The sequence below is a fragment of the Pangasianodon hypophthalmus genome, chromosome 18 (genome assembly GCF_027358585.1).
Source record: "Pangasianodon hypophthalmus isolate fPanHyp1 chromosome 18, fPanHyp1.pri, whole genome shotgun sequence".
Classification (NCBI taxonomy): Eukaryota; Metazoa; Chordata; class Actinopteri; order Siluriformes; family Pangasiidae; genus Pangasianodon; species Pangasianodon hypophthalmus.
The window spans coordinates 20,039,218-20,062,783 of NC_069727.1; the positions used below are offsets into that span (position 1 = coordinate 20,039,218).

Here is a 23,566-nt window from a genome sequence, read left to right on the forward strand (position 1 = left end):
TTTTGTAACAGATTTTTAATTTTTTAAATAATCAGTTGATCTAGTTTTCCCTATTTTAATTAAAATAACGAGTGTAAGAAATAATAAATACATATGTAATGCAAAATCTTTAGAGGAATTTTGTTAAAAATGAGAAAAAAAAAAAACAATCAATCAGGGGACGAAATCCTCTATAACCTAAAATCAGCAGTACTGCTGCTGGATCAGACGGTCATGCTGATGTGAACAATGAAGTTTTTATTCTCATTATGCTTTCTAAATGATCTGTACAGGGAGAGAGATGAGTGGTAAACACACACAGACTCTGAGGCCTGAGGCCTGAGGAGCTCTCCTGTCACACACTGCTTTTCTACACACTCTGTTTTTCAAGACTATTTCCACTCTTGGTGAGTACAGCTGATTACAAGCCGGTTTAACAAGATGAAATGAGCATTAAACGACAGGAACTCACACAGGAGGGAAGAAGTCTAAACTGTGAAAGCAAACATGCTGAAAAATTACTAAGAGGCTGATGTGTGTCTTACCACTGACTCAAGCAGAGCTCCAGCTGCTAGCAAGCGGGGTTAAAAACTAATGACTCGAGAATGTCATGTGTACTATTAAACAAGATTTCCCTACAAAAAAAGATTAGTGTTTGAAGAACAGACGTATCATTTACAAACCCACGTAAAAGTATGTTGTACATCCTAATCTTGTCCTAATCCACATCAGTGCTTTGAGTCAAAGTGGTTCCAGAAGAAAGTCTTCAAGGCAGAGAGGAGCTACATTTCTGAGAGAGAAAAAAAGAGAGGCTGATGAGGAAATGACTGTTAAACCATGTTCATGAGCCACACTGCCCTCATGCATATAATTCCAATTTTTTTTTTTTTTTAGGATTTTTTTCAGTAACGGAAGTGGAACTGTGTGAGTTACTAGAAGCTCCTGGGAGTCGGAGGGGTTCAACTTAATCACACAGCCTACCTTATGATCTGCCCAGAAATCAGTGATCATCCCTGTAGCCTTACACAAGATCACAGACATGATTTACAGACATCCTGTCAGGCTATTTATTCCCTGTAGTTGCTCATCTTCACTGCACATATACAGAGACCATCTTAGAGAGAGAAAAAAAAAGGACAACATCCATTTATAGACACAAGCAAGAGATATCCAGGCTAAGAGGAACTTTCTGACTCAAAGCACCGTCTTACAAGGGAGAGAGAGAGAGAGAAACGAAGATAGAGAGAGAAATAGAGTAAGAGAGAACCAAAGCGAGAGAGAGAGACAGAAAAACAAAGACAGAGAGAGAGAGAACAAACATGATCAAGAGAGAGAGATTGCACATTCGATTTCTCTAAGAATGAACAGAAAGTAAAGCCATTATTCTAACAGATGTTTTCTTTTTTGAGAAGAAGAAAGAGGAAAAACACTTTAAAATGACTAAAAAATGAATTAAAAATGAATTTGTCTATTCATCTCCAGAAGACAAAACCTCCCCCTGTGCCCACACCTAACAGAATTCTGGCAACCTGTGAGTCATCTTAACGAAAGCAAATTCAACTTTTAGTCTGGTTTTTACTAGAGTACAGTACAGTAGAGAGAGAGAGAGGAGGAATGTGTGTGTGTGTGTGTGTGTGTGTAAGGGAGTATATTTCCCACCATGTAAGGGCAGGTCATGGCAGAAAGGACGAGGACAGCAGCTTTGGGATGAGACGCAGGCACAGATATTACTGATCCTATTTCTTGAAAATAAATATCAAATCCACAGCCATGGGGCACACTCTCAGCTCATCCACGCCATTTAAAATTACACTGCAGCATTTACTGTAAAACTCCACTCTGTCCATTTTATTAGGCTATAGTATTAGAAGCTGTCCAGATCTAAATTTAGTTCGTTTTTCTGCCTGTGGCTTCATCCGTATTTATTTCACAGCACCAATCTCCTTGTAGACATCACAAAAATCCAGCTAATGATCCCTACTAAACTGAATCGCAGTGGTGCTTCCATGCGAACAGTTTCAACTGATAGGTTGCGGAGTTTCTCAGGCTTTTTTTTTTTTTTCAGCAAGCCCCAACATGCTAGTGTAAATACACAGTCACGCAGCAAAAATGACACTTTATTAAACACAGATAGCTCGTGCACTCATAGCACTTATACACACCCTCATGCACATACACACAGCCACATAGGCACGACTGCGTTATATTATGGTAGTGTTTTTTGTTTGTTTCTTGCTTGTACAAATAATGTGGAAAAATCTGTAGAACATGATAAAAAAATAATTGTTTAAGCCATGACCTCAGTACAAGTATATTACATAACTGAGGAAACCTGTTCGGAAAACCAGTCGGGAATGCTCATTTGTCTTTACATGGGCCTCTTGCCAGTCATTTTATAATCATTTTACTCCACCCCCACCTCCGTCTGAAATCATTAGGCACCCAGCGCAGCCAGATAATTCTCCTATGAGCAGAAAATCACTGCATACTCTGAAAAAAGCTAACAAGAAAGACAGTAAAGACAGAATAGTTATTTATTGCTGGTGGGATCAAGTTGGATGCAGCAATCCTGAAAGTGATGTCATGACAATCCTTGCTAATGCTAACTCTAGTTGTACTGGTAAACTGTTTTTAAAGTGTCGGATAACCTTATTACAGCCAATAAATCTCTTAGCATTGTCCTAAAAAGGATTAAACAAGGATTGGAATGGAAACTTTATGATTAGCAAGACACAGTAGCAAAAAAAAAAAAAACAGTCAAGCAATGTATAATTGTCTTAGAAAACATTTAGTGTGACTAAAGCAATGACTATGTTCATATGCACATCAATATTACAATATTAATCGGAATTTGGCAATATTCTGATTAGTACTGAATCATGTAAATGCCAAAATCCGATTGCCCGATCCAGATTAAGACAATATTCTGATTCCCCAAATTCCGATTCCCATGCCTTGAATATGCCTGTTTTATTCGGAAATTTGTTGAATGTAAACACCTTATTCAGAAAAAGTAGTAATAAAACTAATAGCCGAGTATACTCTATAACCTACGGCAGCATGTTGAATCTCCCGGGGAATAACAGCGGGAAAGAAAATCTCATGTGTAGGTTGGCATACTTACAACAACCATGTGTACAGGAATATTCTGATCATCGTATTGGGAATATGGCTGCAACCCGAATATAGACCGTAAACGGAATTTGATGTGCATGTAAATGTAATCAATGTGATTTTTTTTATAGCACATACAGAATTATCATGATGTTAATTTTATACACACACGTACATGCACACACACACACACAATATCACAGAATATGACTGCCCGCTTGCAATACACCATTCAAATTTTTTTGGCTGCTTAATTTTGCACACAGGATTGGAGATTCCTTCACATTTAATCCAATCCCTCACATGCCACACTTTTCAGTCAGTATTGTGTTTCTGCACTATATTGCATTGCTTGTGCATTCCAAATGGAGAGTGGCCTATTATCTGTTCTGAGAAACAGAGGAAGGATGGCATGCTGAGAGAAGGCACTGCTGAAACTGATAGCAGTGGTTAGAACGGACCCCCCAAAGAGCTTCTTTGAGGACCCTGGTGGAATGAATCCTTAACCCTAAATCCCTGAATATCACACTACAAAGGGACTGGACAGAATTGTTCAGAATGTTCTTCAAAACGCCCATCCTCTCTTCCGTCACTGACTTCAATAAATTGAGACTGAGTTCTGTGATAGCACTGACCTTCAAGACCAGATTAATGAAGCGCTTGGCATTCTGTGCAGCGATAAGTGGCCTGTCGATCACGAATGCTGCATTTGTCTTACCTTGGAAGTGAGAAGTTGGAACTTGGAATTACGTCATTTCAACCTCCATACATTCGAGCTACCAGGTAGGAAGAAAACCATGGATGGGTTGTGTCCATAACACCCTAAACTGGCTGACCAACCAGAATGCTTTGCCAAGGTTACTGTCCAATCAGTTTTGAAGTTTCTCAGAATTTTTACAGATTTTTAAGAAACATCAACAATCCACCAGCATATTGTGCAGTGGGCTATCAGGTGCTTTTCGTTCTATGCAGTCACCTCTTTTTTTGTTTTTACCAAACATTCTGGTGTACATGGGCTAGAAGTCAGTAACTACTGATGTTTGCTGGAATGGAGACAATATTTAAAAGAAAATTACTATGCAGATGAAAGTTGAACTTTATTGTACTCTCATGACAAACGTTGCAGTTATTACAGCCCATTTTAAACTAAATGAAGTAAACATATTTTGCAGCGGCACCACATTTAATATGCTTCCATGTTAATCAGTGTGGCCTTTTACACCTCAGACGTGCGGCTGACGCACGCACAAAGCGTGTGCATGACTTCTAACTAGAAAAACTATAATCATCATATAATTATAGAGTGCTTCTTTCCATGTTCTGTAATGCTACAATACTAAACTGATTGGTATTGCATTTCCGATGGCACAGAATAGTATACACAGTACTTTAGAAGGCTTTCCAACACACACACAGTAAATGTTCCGTTTATGTAATATATATATATATATATATATATATGTATATATATATATATATATATGTATATATATATATATATATATATATATATATATATATATATATATATATATATATGTATATATACATACACATACGTACATACATACATACGTACATACATACATACATACATATATATATATATATATATATATATACATATATATACACACACACACACACACACACACACATACACCACACTCACTCTCCACTTTAATAGGAATGCCTGTACACCTGCTCATTTATGCTGTTATCCAGTCAGCAATCAGATACAGGTCAAGAGCTTCAGTTAATGTTCACATCAAACATCAGAATGAAGAAAAAGTGTGATCTCTGTGGTCTGGTTGCTGGTACCAGATGGGCTGGTTTGAGTTTTTCAGAAACTGCTGATCTCCTGGGATTTTCACACACTACAATCTCTAGAGTTTACACAGAATGGTGCGAAAAACAAACATTGCGTGAGTGACAGTTCTGTGGATGAAAACACCTTGTTGATAAGAGAGGTCAGAGAGAAATGGCAACCATGCCACAGTTAAAGTCACAGATCACAGTTTTCCCCATTCTGATGTTTGATGTGAACATGAACTGAAGCGCCTGACCTGTATCTGCATTATTTTATGCGTTGGCTGACTGGATAACTGCATAAATGAGCGGGTGTACAGGTGTTCCTATTAAAGTGGACAGTGAGTGTATATAGCAAGTCCACTGGGGAAACGAACACTCCGATGTTCTGCCTAGTCCCATGTTTCACCTAGAAACCTGACTGGCTGGGCTAAAAAATCTTAGATGATGGAATGTAATAACATATGGCCAAATAGCTAGCTAGCGAGTTAAGTGCATTAAGTAAGGAATAACACACAACAGACCATCTGGGTCATCACTAAGCAGCTGGTCCAGGTTCTACAGAGTTAACTTCACAGTGGTACGAGTGCAGCATCATTTCCAAACACCTTTCCACCAGATCAAAGGTGGGTGACACTGTGACATACAGTCCCCTCCAAAAATATTGGAACAGCAAGGCTAATTCTTTTGTTTTTCTTTTCTGAGTCTTTTAGCCCATAGACAGCTCTTTGGTCTACATGTTGGTTTATCCTTTTTTTAACAGCAAGAGTAGACATTCAGAGCTATTAACTGTTTAATCAGTCAATATAACAAAACACATATGGGCAACAAGAAACACCTGTCAGTCATGTTCCAATTTTATAATCACTTATTATCACAAAATGGGTGGGTTCAAACAAAATGTGCCATGTTGTAAGTTGTTTAACACATCTAGATGTAAAAATCAGAAAATGAAAGCTGAAATTCTGATCTCATGTCTCAGTCATATTTTGACCTCAAACCCAAATGTCTCTAGTGTATAGCAAAAAAAAAAAAGAAAAGAAAAAGCGAGAGAATTGAGCTTTGTGTTCCAATACTTTTGCAGGAGACTGTAGGTTATCCAGGTACTAGCGGTATTTCTATTTAAAAAATTAAAATAACCAATTTGTGACTAAGTTCTCTGGAAGTGTGAGGGTGTCCAGATTCTTACCACCTGTTAGTCATACAGAGTTCAACGAACCAGCTACAGTATATACTTAACTTGTGTTTCTCTTTATGACAAATTCATTCACTGCCATGTTCAGTATAGCTCCATGTTATCCACTGGAACTGTAGCTGGAGAGAAGGAGCGAAAGTAGTAAATCTTCAGTCAACAATTATAAACATCTCCTCTGTGTACCTGGATTAAGTGAGTAATCCAGCAAATCTCTGCATAGCTTTTTACCATCATATATATTCCGTCACCACGCTCTGAACTCTTCATCAATACTGTCAGCTACGCTGTCAGCTAAAACAACAATTAGTTCATCAGCCAAAGGAATCCATCAGCAACAGCTGCTTATGCTCGGGTTCTGAGGCCAAACGCCCCAGGTCCAAAGCCGGTTGCGTGTTCAGAATTCTGTACATCACAGAGGAGGAAAACACTTCCACACACACAGCAGTGCTGAGCATCAGTGCAACCTACACACAGGTTTTTGGCATGATATAGGTTTCATTGTTGAATATTTTGTTTTTTTTCTAGGACTTACGTGTTCATGCTGGGTGAAATCATTCAAAGGACCACATTCGTGAATCATACTGGAATGAGAATATATCAAAGTAAATGCACTGATAGCTTTCCTTCTCAGTTGCTTAATCCTATTATATACAGGGTGGTATGCATACAGAATACAGGTCCTATTAAAGGCAGCATCCCTACAAAAAAAAAAAAAAAACCTGCTCTGCCAAATCCATACGCCTCTCAGTCCAGATCATCCCAAAACCTCACATTATATTCAATAGCTATTTATCTTCACCCTGCCTGCCACATTCAGCATCTGCAAAAGCATACAACATTAAAATCCACAGCAGCCTCAGACTATGAAAATCAGTGGTTCAGGAAAGTTCTGGTCTCACATAGATGACTGCAGCACACATCACTGAGGGCATCATCCCCACTAATGGGCATCCTTGTGTAGAAGTCTAGCCAGAGCATGGGAGGAGCCCATGAAAAGCTGCAGTTAGCTTCTCCTGCAGTGGCAGCAGGGTTCCAGACAGGAGTCAGTGGGGATTACTGGAAGTGCAGACTATATGGAAAGTGTAGCTATAGCCAAAGATCAGCAGGATAATACTAGACACAGAATCCTGTCCAAATAGAGTTAGACTGCATCAGCTGTTTGCTATGGAGGGCTTGAACACTCTACGCACATGGACTTGTTTTGGCTGTCCAATGTGGCTTGGACAGACATTTCCATTCCATGGCTAAAATTAGTCTATGAACACGACCTGATGTAGGCTAAGCGACTGTATTTAAATAATTCTGTTTTAAATGAACATTATAAAAATGCAAGAAAAGGTAATAAAGAGGAAGCAGAACACGTGCAAGTGTTAAGAGAAATTAATTCAGGATGGCAACTCGAAGTCAGTAGTGCAGCAGTGAGGATGACAATGATTTCTTTCTTTGGCAAATAATAGCAGTGGAGAACACGTCCGTATGATTATATGAAGCACATGTGTGAGAGAAAATGAAGCAAGACGAGCAGTCACGTATTCTGAGATACAGGGATGTGTTTGTGTAGGATGTGTTTTGGGTCTTCCAGAAAGCATGTTTCTCAGTACAGTGTTACGTCACTGATGCATTTGTTAACCCTTTCATCAATACATTATATAAAAATATGTCCAGTTTCTTTAGATGGTTTTTAAAATTATTTTTTACTTATATTTTGACTTTCAGCACAAATAGTAAAAAGCCTATACGTAGGACTTCATTTCAGTTAGTATACACTCAGTTTCCAGATTATTAGGTACACCTGCCTCGTTCCCACGCTCCCTGTCCCTTTCATTAAGACCTCCCACGTAGGTGACGTTGCACATATACAATTACTGAGTGCAGATGTGTAGATTTGGACAGACTTCAGATTCTGTAACTGTTGTACTCCCAGGATTAAAACTTTAACTAGTAATAAGTCTAATATACTAAACATTATTTACCACTAATATATCCACAGCAGAAATGCTGGATAAACTCTACATTTTTTTCAAGGTGAGAGTGTGACTGGACTGTATAGTTGTAGGAAAGCATCGCTTTAGGTAAGATACATATTCTACGGCTCTAAAATACATCTTCTGTGTAACAGAAGATCAAGAGCCACCACACCGTCTACAACCGCTTCTGTTTACACCTGCAACTCCATGTGGAGAATCTCTGATCAGACACACTCCCGTTACGTGAGACGCATTAACCAACCAGACGTACTTTAAACTGATCCAACTCCGTTTCTCACAGTCATGCCATGTGTTTCTTCCACCATTTCACTGCTCTCTGAAAGAGTGTGTGTGTGTGTGTGTGTTTGTGTGTGTGTGTGCACGCTGACCTCTCAGGTTGCTAATTACTAGCAACAAGAAAATGAGCAAATATACTAATATAGAAAATGAATAAAATATGCAGCTTAGTTCCTTTGAACTTGCATTTTCTGAATTATCGGCAGCCCACACAAGTGATTTTAGTCTTGGGACCAGTTTTGTTAAACAGACTTTTCACCATTCATTTTCATGATTCATTCATTCGCAATAACTTCAATTCATTGAATTTTTTGTTGGTTCTTTAACATGCTTTATCCTAAACGCTTTGTTTTCACATTGGACCTTTTGTATGTAAATCATTTTGAGATTTTGAACTTAAAACAAAATATTATTTGACCTTTTCATATTTCATATTCAGTACAGTCTAATCTGATCCCTGACTCACTGCAGCTACACCAGGCTCGTACATATAGCCAAAGAGTAAAAGCCGCAGGGAAAGCCATAGTGCTGGGTTAATGGACGTAGTACACTGAATACAAATACAATACACCATCTCATATTTATCCACAATGAATGTATATATAGTCACAACAAAAGCAGAAGGGATCGTGGAATGGCAAGAGGCAAACATGGAGAACAGCTGGTTCAACTTCATGCAATCTAGAAAAGGCACAGCGCTGACCAATCACAATCTGTAGGGAAGAGTGCAAATAATAGTCCACACAGACTGTTCTACCCAAACAATTTCTTTATAGCATTATCTCAGCCTAGTAATGTATCACCTAGGCTTGTGAGATACAAACTTTACCCTTGTCACGATTTTCCATTTTAAAATATCATCACAAATTATTTAAAAATAAAAAAGCACTTCAACCATTTCAGATTTACAGAATGTAGGCAAGGGTGTTATAATTTTACTGTTGACAAAGTGCATTTAATCACTTTTAATTATCTCCATTAACATTATTTGTAAAGTGTTAAATTTGACACTTTTTGTATTGCTATTTAATCATTTAAGGTCAAAATCATTGTCCTTGTTCCTCTTTCAGATAAAAACTGTCCACTATAGGTAAGCTTTTCCAACAAATTTAAGCCCAAAATACACAGATAGACTTTATTTCATATTAACGAGCTCAAAACATTCTCCATTTTCGTTACACAAAGTGAGGATGCCACTTGAGTTCAGTTGAGAGCATCTGAGTTTGGGGAAGGGGGGCGGGGCTTCCATGTTGCATCCGTTATTATTGGAGAGTTCAAAATGCCTAAACAGATCACGTGCGCAGATTCACATGTTCACTCGCTCATCTCTCATTTTATTGGGAGAAGAAGACTTCCTCTTTTGGCATATTGTTTGAGTGATAACTTGTACTCCTGTACTCCGATGTTAAAGTTGGAAGGTCTGATAATATATATAACATCGCCATATATCGTGGAAGCGTAGGGACGATAAAATCATTATATCGCACAAGCTTAGTATGACCCCAATAATGCTACGTGATTGCAAAGATAAAAATAAATAAATGTCGCCAAGCTGTCGGGGCTCTTGGTGAGTTAAAAATCTGCTGTTTAGTAGCTCACACATTTAGGCAGCCAGAAATGAATATATATCTGAAATCCACACTTTCATAATGAAAAGCTTTGTTTGTAACCTTCATTGTAGACAGACATGCCTCTACGTGGTAAACGCCGAGGGCCGTGTGCATGTACCCTTACACACCCAAGTGTCTTCACTTTGTACCATCTCACTTTCTTGCACAAGTTGCTTATTTCCTGTTAATCATTAGAGATACAGGTCTCGTTGTTCACCTGGCCAATGTAAACAAATGTTCATGTCACACTAGCGTGGACAGAGACTTCATACAATTACAAAACAGTCGTTTGAGTGTTTGACGCCGATTATTTTTTTAATGAAGCAATGTGGCCACCATCTGAAAACAGAGATCAGTGGCACTGAAATACGTGTTAGGTGGGTGGAGGTGTGGTGCATAAATTCCGAGCTGATGGTGTAAAAATCAGGACCTCTAACATTAAAAATTACATCAGCAGAGCTTTTTTTTTTTTAAGTAAAACCGTTAAAAGAGAAGCATGGCAGCAAGAAATTAAACCATGATTGCCTTCAACTCGCACAGAGGAAGCTATTCAAGCGAACTGCAGGGAGGGTCATGAGTGGACGAAAAGAGAGAGAGAGCTGTGGCGAGTCCTAGCGGTAGGTCACAACTCTGTGAATCACACACATAAACAGAGCAGAGACTCCCTGCACATTTCTCCTGCACAATAATGAATCCAACAAGTTAACATACTGTGAAATTTTAAAAATAGCCTACGAAAACAATGTCCCTGTTCACCCGAGCTGTGTACACTCTAATGTGATCATAAATCAGCAATTTCTAGCATATCAATCAGTGTCTGGCTAAAGTGTGTGTAAATTTGTGCTTAACATTTTAACAGCGGTCACTATGCTTTGCAAAGTCTACAGGACACAGGAGCTTATGCTTTCTGGTTTCTCAGTAAAATAACAAGCTCCGTTGTTTGAGAGAGAGAGAAAGAGAGAGAGAGATGCAGGCGAGGGAACGACTGTTTATCGCAGCTCTAACGTAAGTGAGAAGGATCAGGATCTAACTGATCGGACGTTCCACAACATTAAATGTAACTATGAACCATAAAAACGTGCGACATGTTGCTCATTGATAAATGAAACGTTGTAGTCATTGGCAAATCACTGTGGTATGAGTGGAATAACACACTCCAGACCATGCGGTTATACCAAAATAATCCAGTAGCAGTAACTACACCTCATCTGCCACATCACCCCGGCGTGCATTATTTTCATATAACTGCACGAGCTGTCGTGTGTTACATTATCGAGATCAATTTCATCATTAATTACAGCAATTACACTAAGTAGAGTACAAATAACACATGACTCTCTTACTAAACAATGGCAGACATGGAGCTTTATCAGCTCAGTTGAGTAAATAGGCGCGTTCGTCTACGAAAGGCACTGAGTTCTGACCTGGATGTGAAGTGGTTTTGGGCGGACGGCCTGTTAAGAGACACTTAGAACATGTTTTTGAGATTATTACCTAATTTCACATCAACAATAAAACACAACAGACTGCAGTTATATTCATTTTGGCTTGATTAATTTCTTTCAGCATTTTGTTTATATGAAATAAGGATTGCTTATGTTGTTCAGAAAGGAAACTTGGCTCATATGCATTTATAAATGAAAATTTAATGAAATTTCACTTCAGCTAAATCAGACCTATTAGAGAACTGAAATAAAAGATATTTAGCTGTAAATAAAGTTCACATAATTACCAGTAGATAAGGCTGTAAAATGGTTTAGTTTTCTTCCTGATTTTGACCTCAAACAGCTCTATAGAAAACAGAGCACACATCCATAACTGTCTAGATACGCCTACAACATTTCAGCTACACTGAAATTAATTTCTCCCACTTTCCTCGGATCTTGGATAATTGTAGTCTGCTGAATGCTTGCCATTTTTTGGCTCAGGATCATAATACCTGCATAAATTACATGAAATTGTATTTCATGTAAATTAGATGTATATGCAGGGCGTGTCATATGCATATGACGTCTAAATATGTGGATGAATTTTCCAAATAGCTTTTTTTTTTTTAAATAGCTTATAGCCACACAACTGAAGCTGATTTATCAATTGTCCTCAGATAACTCGTTCACCAGTTATTACAGCTCATACATCATTGCGTTGCTCAAATCTAGATCATTTCTACACAACTCTGATGAATATGTATCTCAGAAGCAGTCTGACCAGAGCTGACTATATTACTAAAGGATGTGGATGGGTCACGTGACAGTGTGGCTGGTGAGCACTCCTGAAGCGGATACCCACTCAAAAGAGCAACGGCGTGGAAATAACTCAATACTTATCTTGACCTTCTCACTGCAGCCACACATAAATCAGTTGCAATCAGACAGACCAGCATCAGCAAAACACACTCCTCTGAGCAAACCCAGCTCTCACACACATTAAGAGGAGAGCATCAAATTAATCAGCACTTCATCATCTCTCATGCTGGTTGTTGAGCTATTTAGTGAAAACTAATCATCATGACAAAACAATAAATAACATCATTAGAAGTGGATAACGTCAGGGGAAGTGCTGCTACTTATCTTACTACCACAGCGCTCACCCTGCATTCACACGTGATTTCAGCGACCGACAAAGCGTCAGCGTGACCAATGACATGCGAGCAGTGATTTTCTCAACTAAAATAAAGCGACAAATCCAAACAATCACCTCGACTGACTCAGACAAATCGCATAGTGCACACGGTAAATTTTTTCAATACCCCTCTCACAACTGTAGTTCCTACCTGCAAATAGTTCCTACGGTGTGTACTGCGTGATTAAACTCAATGGAGAAATTTATAACTGTGGTTTCATCCTGACATATACGACCTCTCATTAAATGTGTATACAGAAATTATGAAGAAATCTCTTTCTTCAATCTCTCAAAAACCTCTGGAGAGTGTTTTTGTAGCTAGTACAGTTAGCTAATATGAAGCCTGGCACGTAACATGTTCACAGTTCTTCACAACTGTTTAGTGCGTAATATATATATATATATATATATATATATATATATATATATATATATATATATATATATATATATATAAACACACACACACACAGTACACGTAGATATATAGGTATATGGTGGTGCCTCTGGTGAATGTTTTTTTGTAGCTAGTACAGCTAGCTGGCACTGTTGATCTGTTAACAAAGCTAATTTTTTCCCCACTGTATTAAAATATTAGAATTAATTTTAAATACATTTTAAAAGATGTGTGCTGTAGGCTATATATTTTTTTCCGGATTTACTCATCCGAACTAAAATGCTTAGCCGGTACACACCCGCAATATTAGGGCTTGAGCCACGCCTAAAAGAGACAAGCTACAAGTAACATAATGTTAAACCATCAAGACCTCTGGCTTTTTTTTTTTCACTCTGAATAAACACATTGTACTGAAAATGCACCGTCACCACCGAGTCATCTGACAAACTTACCAGCACATTCTTGAAGATAAGTCTCAGTAATGCACAGAAAACAGGCAATTACCCCACATGTGAAGTGTAATTTGCAGTCAGGGGAGTACAGCACATTACAGATCTTGTGCATAACACAGTGCAAATACAGATGCAGCACTTGGCTTCAGGATGGAAAAAGAAAAATGTACAAATCCATGTAAGAGTTAAAAATGAAATGTGGGTATAATACAGTTCTTTTGAATAGTAAAATATTCTGCTCCGTTTGAATAACTCACCGTTACTATTATGAAACCATTATAGTTGAGTCAGAAAACTGTAAAACTATTCTGCATACACATAAGAAGACTCTCAGTGAAAGACAGATTGGCAGCACCATTTGTGATTGCTAGTTCTTTAAGTCAATGCCGTGTTTCTTCCAAACTGCAAGCACGGTAAACAGAAAAGCTGCTCTTGCCATTAGCCAGCTCGTTCCTTCCAACCACACAAAATGTACAATTCTGTCATTTTTGCCTTCATGTAGTTTGTACGTTGAATGCACAGTGTTTGCTTAGTTAGGGCATTTTCATACTCAGTCCCAATACTCGAGTCCACACTCAGGACTGCTTCTCTTTTGGAGGTGGGGCTCATAAATGCAGGTGAACACATGAAATAATTTTTGTGGATGCAGGTTTGCAAAGATGAAAGCACTAGATGAACCAATAGCATTACTTGGCATGTGGCCCCGAGTGTAAACTGCTTCCACACCTAATGTGGACTGTGTTGTGTTTTGGTTGAACTGAAACAAAGACCACCATTTTCAAGAAGGCCAGGGACCGGATCTCTGGCCCACTCCTGCTCTCGAAAACAGTGCTCACACTTCACCAGTCGTACCGAACCTGGGGCTCAAACAGCTCAGAGCGCTGAAAAAAAAACCAAGCATGAAAATGACCTAAGTCTATTTACTTCTAGTTTCTGTTTCAAAGGTATTTAGAAAAATTAACGATCAAGAAAGTAATCTACCTCAATTGATTTTATTACACCTGCTGTTGTATTCCAGGTGCACTTTTTTTCAATCACTGCTGTTGACTTACATAAATTAACCCCAATGCACATGAGATCTAGCAGGAGTTTAACCAAGTGTAATCACTTGAACAGTGATTACACGTGAACAGAACAGGCAAAGACAAATATTACAACTAAGGGGACTGACAAAGCTTCTCAGAGGATATGAAGTCAGTCAAGGTTGGAGTCAGTTATAGAGGTGAGAGTGGGTTTACAAGTTCTTAGTCAATATTCTTGTCACATTCAGAAAAAGAAATGTTTTTCATTATTATTATTATACACTATTTGACCTCTTGTCTGTGAAACCTAACAGGATATGCAAACGTTTGCGATAAACTGCATGCAAATACACTTCTCTAATTACTCAGCCATTTGGCAAATAGCAAGGCTGCCTATTACACCGACACTTAGCAACACATTGCTAGCTTCCTGGCACTTGTTTTTACCCTTTTGATTCATAGCACAGTTATTTGGTTTGAATCGTATCATCAGCATATTATACTAACATTAAAGAGGAGTTTTACACAGACTGTCACGCTTGATGTGCGTTTAGTAATAATCCTGTCATTTTCCATCTTTGAAGGGAAGAATACTAATATTTTCCTTCTTAGAAATCTTCAGCTAGAGGCTAGTACTTGCATATTTTTCTTATTAAAGCCTGATCCATGTACAAAACTCACCTACCATGGCTACGCAATAAGCGAAAAAGACTGTGTGGAAATTCCCAAGTCTGTAATGACTGAATTGTTCAGCACGACACTTTTTTTTTTGTTTATATTACATTTTCCTTACATGCATAATTCACACATTAAAGCAATATTTCAATATAAAAATGGATTTACTTGCAAATTTCAGTGTATTCTAATGCAGTAGTTTTTTTCTCCATAATGTGTAGATGAGTAATATTATAACTACATTAGTTTATCCAAAAAGCAGCATGGAATTAACAGGTGCGTATTTCCAATTTTCCCTTTTATGACCAAATATAGACCATATATTCTAAGTGTATCAGTTATTCCCATTATGTCATATTCATCTATACATGTGACGATATTCAGTAAGACTGACTCAGACTATGTCTCTGATTATTACACGCCCACATTTGCCATACACCTGAATTTTCCCTGTTGAGAATACATGCTATAGAAGGTATAGAAGCAAATAAACACTGCCTTGCCAAGCAACGAAGTTTCTTGTAATGTGAGTTTGTATTCCTGTGGCATTTCAACATCTTACAAAAAAGTGGGCGCTCAATATTTACACTAAGAATAAAATATCTCCACACCATGATCTCTCACTCCTTCTGAATTTCTACCAGTTACTGACAATATTTTGAAGGTGTTTCTGAATACAATAATAATTATATAATTCTATATAATCCTCCTCTTGTCTGGACAGATGATCCCAGAATCAATGGCTGTCTCTCTGTCTCTCTCTTTCTCTGTCTGTCTCATCCTCTGTCTCTCTCTTTCTCCCATAGAGCTCTTAACCCTGATTTTCTATCTCATCTGAATAATATTGGTAACTATTAGAGGGTTAAAATACATGTCATGTTTGTTTGCTAATTATGTTTCACACTCATAAGTGCAAGAGGAATATGGGATTAAATTTGGGGGATTTAGTACTTTTTATTTTATTTGTTATTTTGTTTTTCATTTGTTACTTGTTTATTATTATTGCTGCTGCTATATTTTTTCCATTTATTTTGCTTGCTTTTTTAATTGAATGCTAATGGGACTGTGTCACTTCACTTCTCTGTTTGTGCTGGTGTACTGTGCCAGATCCACTGCTATTATACTTTCATTCTAAGCACCATTACTGCAGGCTGATGAACTCAGTCTGGCCCCATCCACACGTATAAAGATATTTTTTTGTGTCATGACAATGAGGTGGAACTATTGCTTAAGGTTACACTTGTACACTTGTAAGTTTGTAGTGCCGGAGTGGTGGATTCAGGAGCAGTACAGCGCATATCATATTCAGGCACCTCCACATGAGGGTGTAATAACAGAACAAAATTACAGACATTATGGAGTAAGAAATTACAGACCACAACATAACAACCTGATCAGCTGCCATAAAAACAGAGTCCTAGCACATTCACAACATGCACAAAACTGCAACGGGTTAGCATCAGAATGGGCTAGGTTAGCATCAGAATGGGGGTTAGCATCAGAATGGGCTAGGTTAGCATCAGAATGGGGGTTAGCATCGGAATGGGCTAGGTTAGCATCGGAATGGGCTAGGTTAGCATCGGAATGGGCTAGGTTAGCATCAGAATGGGCTAGGTTAGCACTGGAATGGGCTAGGTTAGCATCGGAATGGGCTAGGTTAGCATCAGAATGGGCTAGGTTAGCATCAGAATGGATTAGGATGAAGTTGTGGTGTCAGCGTTTTCAAAAACGTACATCCTCCCGTTCAAATGAAAGCAGTGAAAATGGAGTTTTAACATTTCTCCATTTTGGAAGGTGGTTTTGAAAAGCTTCATTTTCAGTGACCAAAAATGCTGTTTTGTGTGGATGGGCAGACTAAACACAGAATAAATAAATAAATAAATAAATAAATAAATAAATGTGGACAGGGTCTGTATCTTGTGCTCAATAGACACTTTATGAGGTATACAAGCAACAAAACCACAGCAAAGAATATTTTCCATGTTTTTTTCTCAGTCAGACCAAAAATTTTTTTTAAGAATTTTAATTTGTATTTCACTAAACAGTTAGGTCATTATCTAGCGAGTATGCAATAAGGCAACTGCTCATGCTCAGCACTACTATCCAAGTAGCCATATATTCCAGTTAACAATCTTAACTCTATGCTTTCAGCTCTGCAACATCACGTCATGTAATTAATGTGTCTTTAGACTTAACCACTTCCTGACAAGTAGTGATCAAATAAGGGCTGAATCGTATTTGTAGTAGTGCAATTACTTTTGACCTCATCCAATGGAGAGGAATCAACCAAATGAGTTGCGCACACACACACACACACGCACGTACACACATGCGCACACACACACACGCACAGCATTGCAAAGATGGCATGGCTCAGTATGTTCAGGTTCTTTAGAGGTGGGCAATCTGACAAAAATATGAGATTATGATACTTGAAGGCATTTTTACATTCCATGCGGTTTATCACCATATTTAAGTTTGGTAACCAACTGCCAGAAAAACAGTAGTGTTTCATTAAAAAAAAAAAGCTTTTATAAAGAAACTTTTATGTCTACAATATCTAGGAAAATAAGGTTTCAGTACAAATTTATAACATCAAATCAGCTGCTTCCAATCAAGCAAAAGATATCACAAAACCTGTGATATCTCATGATAATTTATTACGATATCAATATTATATTGCCACATTGCCCGTCCTTACTGATTCCACTTCACCACAAATAAGGCAGCTACGTCTCAGTGCAAGAAAGGTGGATGTGGATTTCAGTTTTTCCTCCAAACCCGTGGCATCTGATGCAACTGGTGAAGCCCTCCCTCATCCCCTACTGCAGTCAGTCACAGGTCACATACACACTTCCATCAAGCTCTACATCCTCTTTTCCTATGACCAGAGGGGAGAGAACAACAGGGACAGAAGGAATCACATATGAGCTCCTGCTGCATAGCAGCTGCTGTGAAGACAATCTCTGAATCACAATACTCTTCCTAGGTGACATTGAAAAAGCAGATCCTCAGACTGCAGCATAATGAATATGCATCTGCAGTGTGCTTTTCAGGGCATATTACAGAATAGTCATAAAAAGAGATGGCTTTTGAGTATAACAGTGGATTAGAGATTAGTGCTCGGTTTTAGGGAGTGAGCAGCAGACACAGACAGACAGCACGTCTGAAAGCACAGCAATGTCCTGTGTGTGCAAAACTGAGAGTGACTAAGATACAGAAATCCACTTGTTCATGAGCCTTTTTTTTTTCTTCTCGCTGGAGTAATGAATGGTCTCATATCGTTCTCAATCTCTGGCTGTCTGCCATCTACTGCTGCTGTAATTGAAGGAATTCTGCGGTGCACACAGCCACCGGTCAAAGGGCGCTGGCAGGAACTAGGCTTTTATGCTGAGCTAAGATCTGGCTTGTCATTCCTCTTGTCATTGGTTTTAGAGTCACTTCTAGATCAGCATAAAGCCTTATTCTTTCGTGTAACTGACAGAAATGCTTCTGAGGAAGCAACAGTCAGCCTGGTGGAATCTGTACATGCTTTGTGGTTAGGCATTCGCAGATAATCCACATCGCAAAACGGGACGAAAGTGCAGTCAAGCGAATGCGTAATGCACAGCCCTGAGAGTCTTTGCTATTGATGTTGATATGAAATCACGGGGGAATACAGAACATGTCTCTATTGTGTACACAACTTCTATGGACTTACGGTCTCTTATCTCATGGAGTACTGAGGGAGGAAGAGACACAGGCTAGGACTTCATTGCCCGACCTGGAAAAGTACATTAAAGTGATTGTTTGCTGTCATCCGAACCCAATCGTTCCACTCAAGCATTTAGTACTTGCAGGGGGTTGCATGGGAAAAGGACAGACCACAAATCACGCTCATCACTTATTGATTTAAACACACAGGAAAAGGAAGTGGGTGTAAATTAAACAGGCTGCCATATGCAAGCTTTAGTTCACACAAAATCAACAAAGTGGTGAAAATGGATGTGACCGATCCAGCATCAATCCAAAAATTCCTCAAGAGAAGTATATATTTATTAAGCTATATAATAAATCACTGAATAAAAAGCTTGTTTGAACAAAGCAAGGAATAAAACATGACCGGCTATGCTATAGGAAAATAATCAAAGACAGGGTGGTGTGATGCAGCATGACACGTAGCTGATTAACATTAAGTGTTTTATTTCTCTTATACCACAGAGATTTTTCATTGATTACACTGATTTTTTTTTATTTTATTAATGAATGACAGTTCATACTTTTTAACCATTTATAATATTGAACATGAAACAAGCTTCTGTTATAACTCACATGACAGCAGCTATTCACAGTCATTCCCTCACCAGCCTCTTTCTCCTTTCTCTTGAACGTAATAAGACAAAGATCTGCAGCTTAGAGAAACTGCAAAGTGTAAACTCCTCTGTCCTGAAAATTCTCCCAATGATTATAGATTTATATTCATATTTATTTATATTAAACTTTGTTTTTTGATTATGTGGAGCGTCCACCTTGTGAATTAGTTACACAGTGACCAATCAGATTCAAAAATTCAACAACGCTGTGGTCATTTCATTAATTATCAAAAATGATAATGATGCATTGCCACCAGTGATTAGGAAACCGTAGTCCAGGAAGCAAGCTCCAGTGCTGCCGAATTTGGCTAATTTGTCATCAAGTTTAGAAATGTTTTGTCACTGAAAAATATTTTTGCTACTGGAGCTATTTTAGCTATTTTAAAACATATCTGAGGATTTATTTCATTCAGTGGGTTACACTTTCATGTCTTATCATAAGCATATTTGTTGATCCCCTATAGTAAGGGTCATCAACTGCTGGACTGTGGTCAAGATGCAGAAAGTATTTCAGTGGCATCAGAACTTTGCAACTAAAATCAACTAAAAAAGTTGATAACAAAAACAGAATGTTTAAAGATAAATGGACAGAGACGTATGTGTTTACTCTCCCCACATATGTCTCATCTGTTTTCAGTTTTTTATTATTATTATTATTATTATTATTATTATTGTTATTACTATTATGTTAGCTATACAGTCATGTGAGTTTCGGTCTGGTTCATCTGCAGTGATAAAGTGACTTGATCCTGAAACAACTCAACCTCAGAAAGTGAACCAAATATGCCATGTATGTTGGGTCATGTACAGACTTTTCCTGTAGATGCGAGCAGCTAAACTGGGCTGCAAGGCACAAAACAAGGCAAAGAACAGAGCTGTAGAGCTGCAGAAATATCATGTGCTCTGGATATTTGGACCAACAAACAAAATGAAAAAATAAATGCTGGATTCATATTCAAAATGTTTTACATTACTATACAATATCTAGCAATCATTTAGATAATTATCTAAATTGCATTTATCTAAATTGTACATAATTATATAATTATACAGTAATTCATAATATAAATATATTTAGTAATATTATATAATTAAACATATTATATCATTCTCTGTGCTTGGGAGAATTTTGAGTTCAGTGCACACTTAGTGAAGATTGTTTAGTTTTTTTGTTTCCCCCATTTGCAATGATTTATGAGTATGTTTTCATTTGTATATGTCCTTCGGCCAATTTTTTTTTTTTTGCTATTGGTTTGTTTAAGTATGTGCAGTGTGAAACCAAACCAAATAGCAAACAAATCCAAAAGTAACAATTTCACTCTGATTCAGTAAACGGTCTAAAAAAGCCCTCTTATGCAACTGAATTCTCGTGCTTTATACAAACCTGCCCCCAGACAATCAGTGTCATTTTATATTCCACCAATGACTGAGTAGTCCTGAACTGCGATGACTCTCAGGTTATTCTCTGTGTAGGCCAGAGCTGATGAATTTTTACACTTTCTCAGCAGACATTAGAGACTGTCCTGCACTCAATACGGCTGTCCAGTTCACAACACAGCTGCAGGTTATACGAGGTGAGACAGCAGGTTCACTCAATTCACCACCGAGTGAGTAAAGCTTGACTGAGTTTCATTCGCATGAGCCTTGTGTCCCAACAACCAATCACTGGTCACCACTGTTACCAATGACCAATCACTGATCAGTATTGTTCCCAACAACCAATCACTGATCACCGTTGTTTGTAAATATTTAAATAGACCAAAGAATTCTTTAATAATAAAATAGGAAAATAAGTTATGACTTGTTAGTTACATTATATCTGCTTGCAAATCAGTCTCTCATGTCAGCTGCTGGCTTCTAGCCACTTTTTGAGCATGCATGAGCTACTTTCCCCTGAAATGAGCTGTCAGTGCTCACTGTGTGTAGGCCACACGTGCAGTAAAAAATGACTTGAAAGAATATGAGCGAGGTTTTTGCTGAAAGCAAGGTTTTACAACACCATTTTGTGATCAGAGGCAGGTGGATATGGACTCATTTACATTTTTTATGGCATTTGGTAGACGCCCTTATCCAGAGCGACGTACAATTATACACATTTATACACCTGAGCAGTTGAGGGTTAAGGGCCTTGCTCAAGGACCCAGTAGTGGCAGCTTGGTGGTGTTGGGATTTGAACTCTCAACCTTCTGATGAGGAGACCAACATCTTAACCACTGAGCTACCACTTCCCACTTCATTTGCACTGCAGAGATGATAGTCTGGTGCAGACTTTAAAAACTGGCTGTGCACAAGTCTGCAAAGTGAATATTAATAACGTTTAGGTCCTCAGGGACAGAAGGACTGACAAGAAGAACCTGTTTAGCCAAACCCAGAACTAAGTCACCGGGAGGAACACTGATGTCTGCTTTTGCTCAGCAAAGGAAACGCAAGTTATCCCGAGTGCTTCCAGTGCGCGATGGGACACGACTGGAACACAAGGGCGGGGGTGTGAGAGAGAGAAAAAGAGAGACGGAGTTTGTGTGTGTGTGTGTGTGTGCATGTGTGTGTGTTTGTGTAGGCGCGGTGATCTGAAATCACAGCTGCTAATCAGGCAGAAAAAAGCAACATGAGATGAGAAGATCTGTGAATGGCTAAAAAAAAAAAAAAAAATCTAACTCACTTGATAAAGCAGCGCGCTCCCTCGAACGTATATCCTTCCTCCCATCCAGTTGGTAAATCTAAAGGGATGAAAAAAAAAACAACAAAAAAAATTAGCCTGGTTTTGTCTTGGTCTAGGCTTTTGTGTGTGTAGAAGAGCTAGGAGGAAGAGAGCAACAGATCTGCAGTGCTTGTGCTCCAGATCAGGGCTCTTCTCTTTAGCTGTGCTTCAGGCGACTCTTAGACTCAGCATTTACACACCAACACTAACACCAACACTAACACCAACACCAGGGTCTGGCAGATGAATGGAGCTGAATTGACTTGCACTGTTTACAAACACAGCATGCGGCTCAGATGAATGGCTGATCTGCTGAGGAAGGCAGCTGAAGCTTTCCTGCCTTAGTTATAAACCTGATAAGAGTGGCTGGGGTTTTGCAACGCGCAGGCCACATTAAAAGTGTGTGTGTGTGTGTGTGTGTGTGTGTGGAGTGGGCTGTCAGCTGAATCCACGCTGTGATTAAATCAAAGCAGGCACAGCGACTATTCAGCGTGAACGTGAGCGGGTGCCAGAGATGTGGAAGTGCTGTGAGAGTGTGTGTGTGTGTGTGTGTGTGTGTGTGTGCATGCAGAACTGGCGCACATCGCCACTGCTGCTGTGACTGCTGCAGAATTCCGTCATGACTTCTTTTTTTCCTGCCTGCGTCTCCCTCCGTCTTCCACACACAAGCGTTCCCTCTCGCAGAACACACACACACACACACACACACACACACACACACACACACGGATCATTACCTGGAGTTTTCCTGTGCCCTGTAATCACCGCTTCACCAGTGACAGGATGAAGCCAAGTCGTACTCTTTGCTTCTTCGCTGTTGGGTGAAAAAGAAATAAGAGCACGTAAAAAAAAAGAAAAAGAAACACTCGTACGCCACCGAGGGAGGCTTGCATTCAAGCCCAAAAAGCCATATCCAAAGGTTTTTTTTTTTAAATCCACATGATATTTACTTGATGAAGAACACTCTCCCGTCCTGGATCACCCCATAACTCCAAGAAGAAGGTAAGCAAGAGAGCCAGTCGGGGTTTAGATCCGCCGCCATGTCTACACTACACTACACTACAACCGAGGAGCAGCCAGCAGCACCGTGCACGAGCCGCGCGCGTCCGCTGCTGACGCGCGTGCACGGCCAGCCTGAGCAACGGGGCTGTGCGCGCGCACGCGCCACAACAACTTTTTATTTTAAAATAATAATAATAATAATAATGAAGGAATATCACTGCAGGCCAGTGACACTCATACAGCAGTGACAGCTGCGGCTGGAGATGTGCTGTAACATACAACATAATAAATAAAACACAACAAAATAAATAAATAAATAAATAAAAGAAAGGGGGTTTTATGAGTGTTGTGCAAAGAGAACTTTTTCTAACCTTA

General features: G+C 38.8%; 1 protein-coding gene across 22 annotated transcripts in view; it reads right to left on the reverse strand.

Moving 5' to 3' along the window:
- The window catches only part of plekha5 (pleckstrin homology domain containing, family A member 5), a 106,442-nt gene extending 83,162 nt beyond the window's left edge, over positions 1–23,280 (reverse strand). For 18 of the 22 annotated variants that reach the window (XM_053241788.1, XM_034313212.2, XM_053241787.1 and 15 more), the window contains exons 1-3: positions 23,140–23,280; positions 22,927–23,003; positions 22,151–22,208 (exon numbers count right to left, since the gene is read on the reverse strand). In XM_053241788.1, the coding sequence (XP_053097763.1) occupies positions 22,151–22,208; positions 22,927–23,003; positions 23,140–23,231 (227 nt within the window). In that variant the 5' untranslated portion in view covers positions 23,232–23,280. Of the gene's footprint in view, positions 1–666; positions 1,109–17,172; positions 18,021–18,839; positions 18,903–22,150; positions 22,209–22,926; positions 23,004–23,139 lie in introns of those variants that run through there. The other 4 variants (XM_053241790.1, XM_026943444.3, XM_053241785.1 and 1 more) reach the window with 4 other exon arrangements.
- Positions 23,281–23,566: the final 286 nt, after the last annotated feature.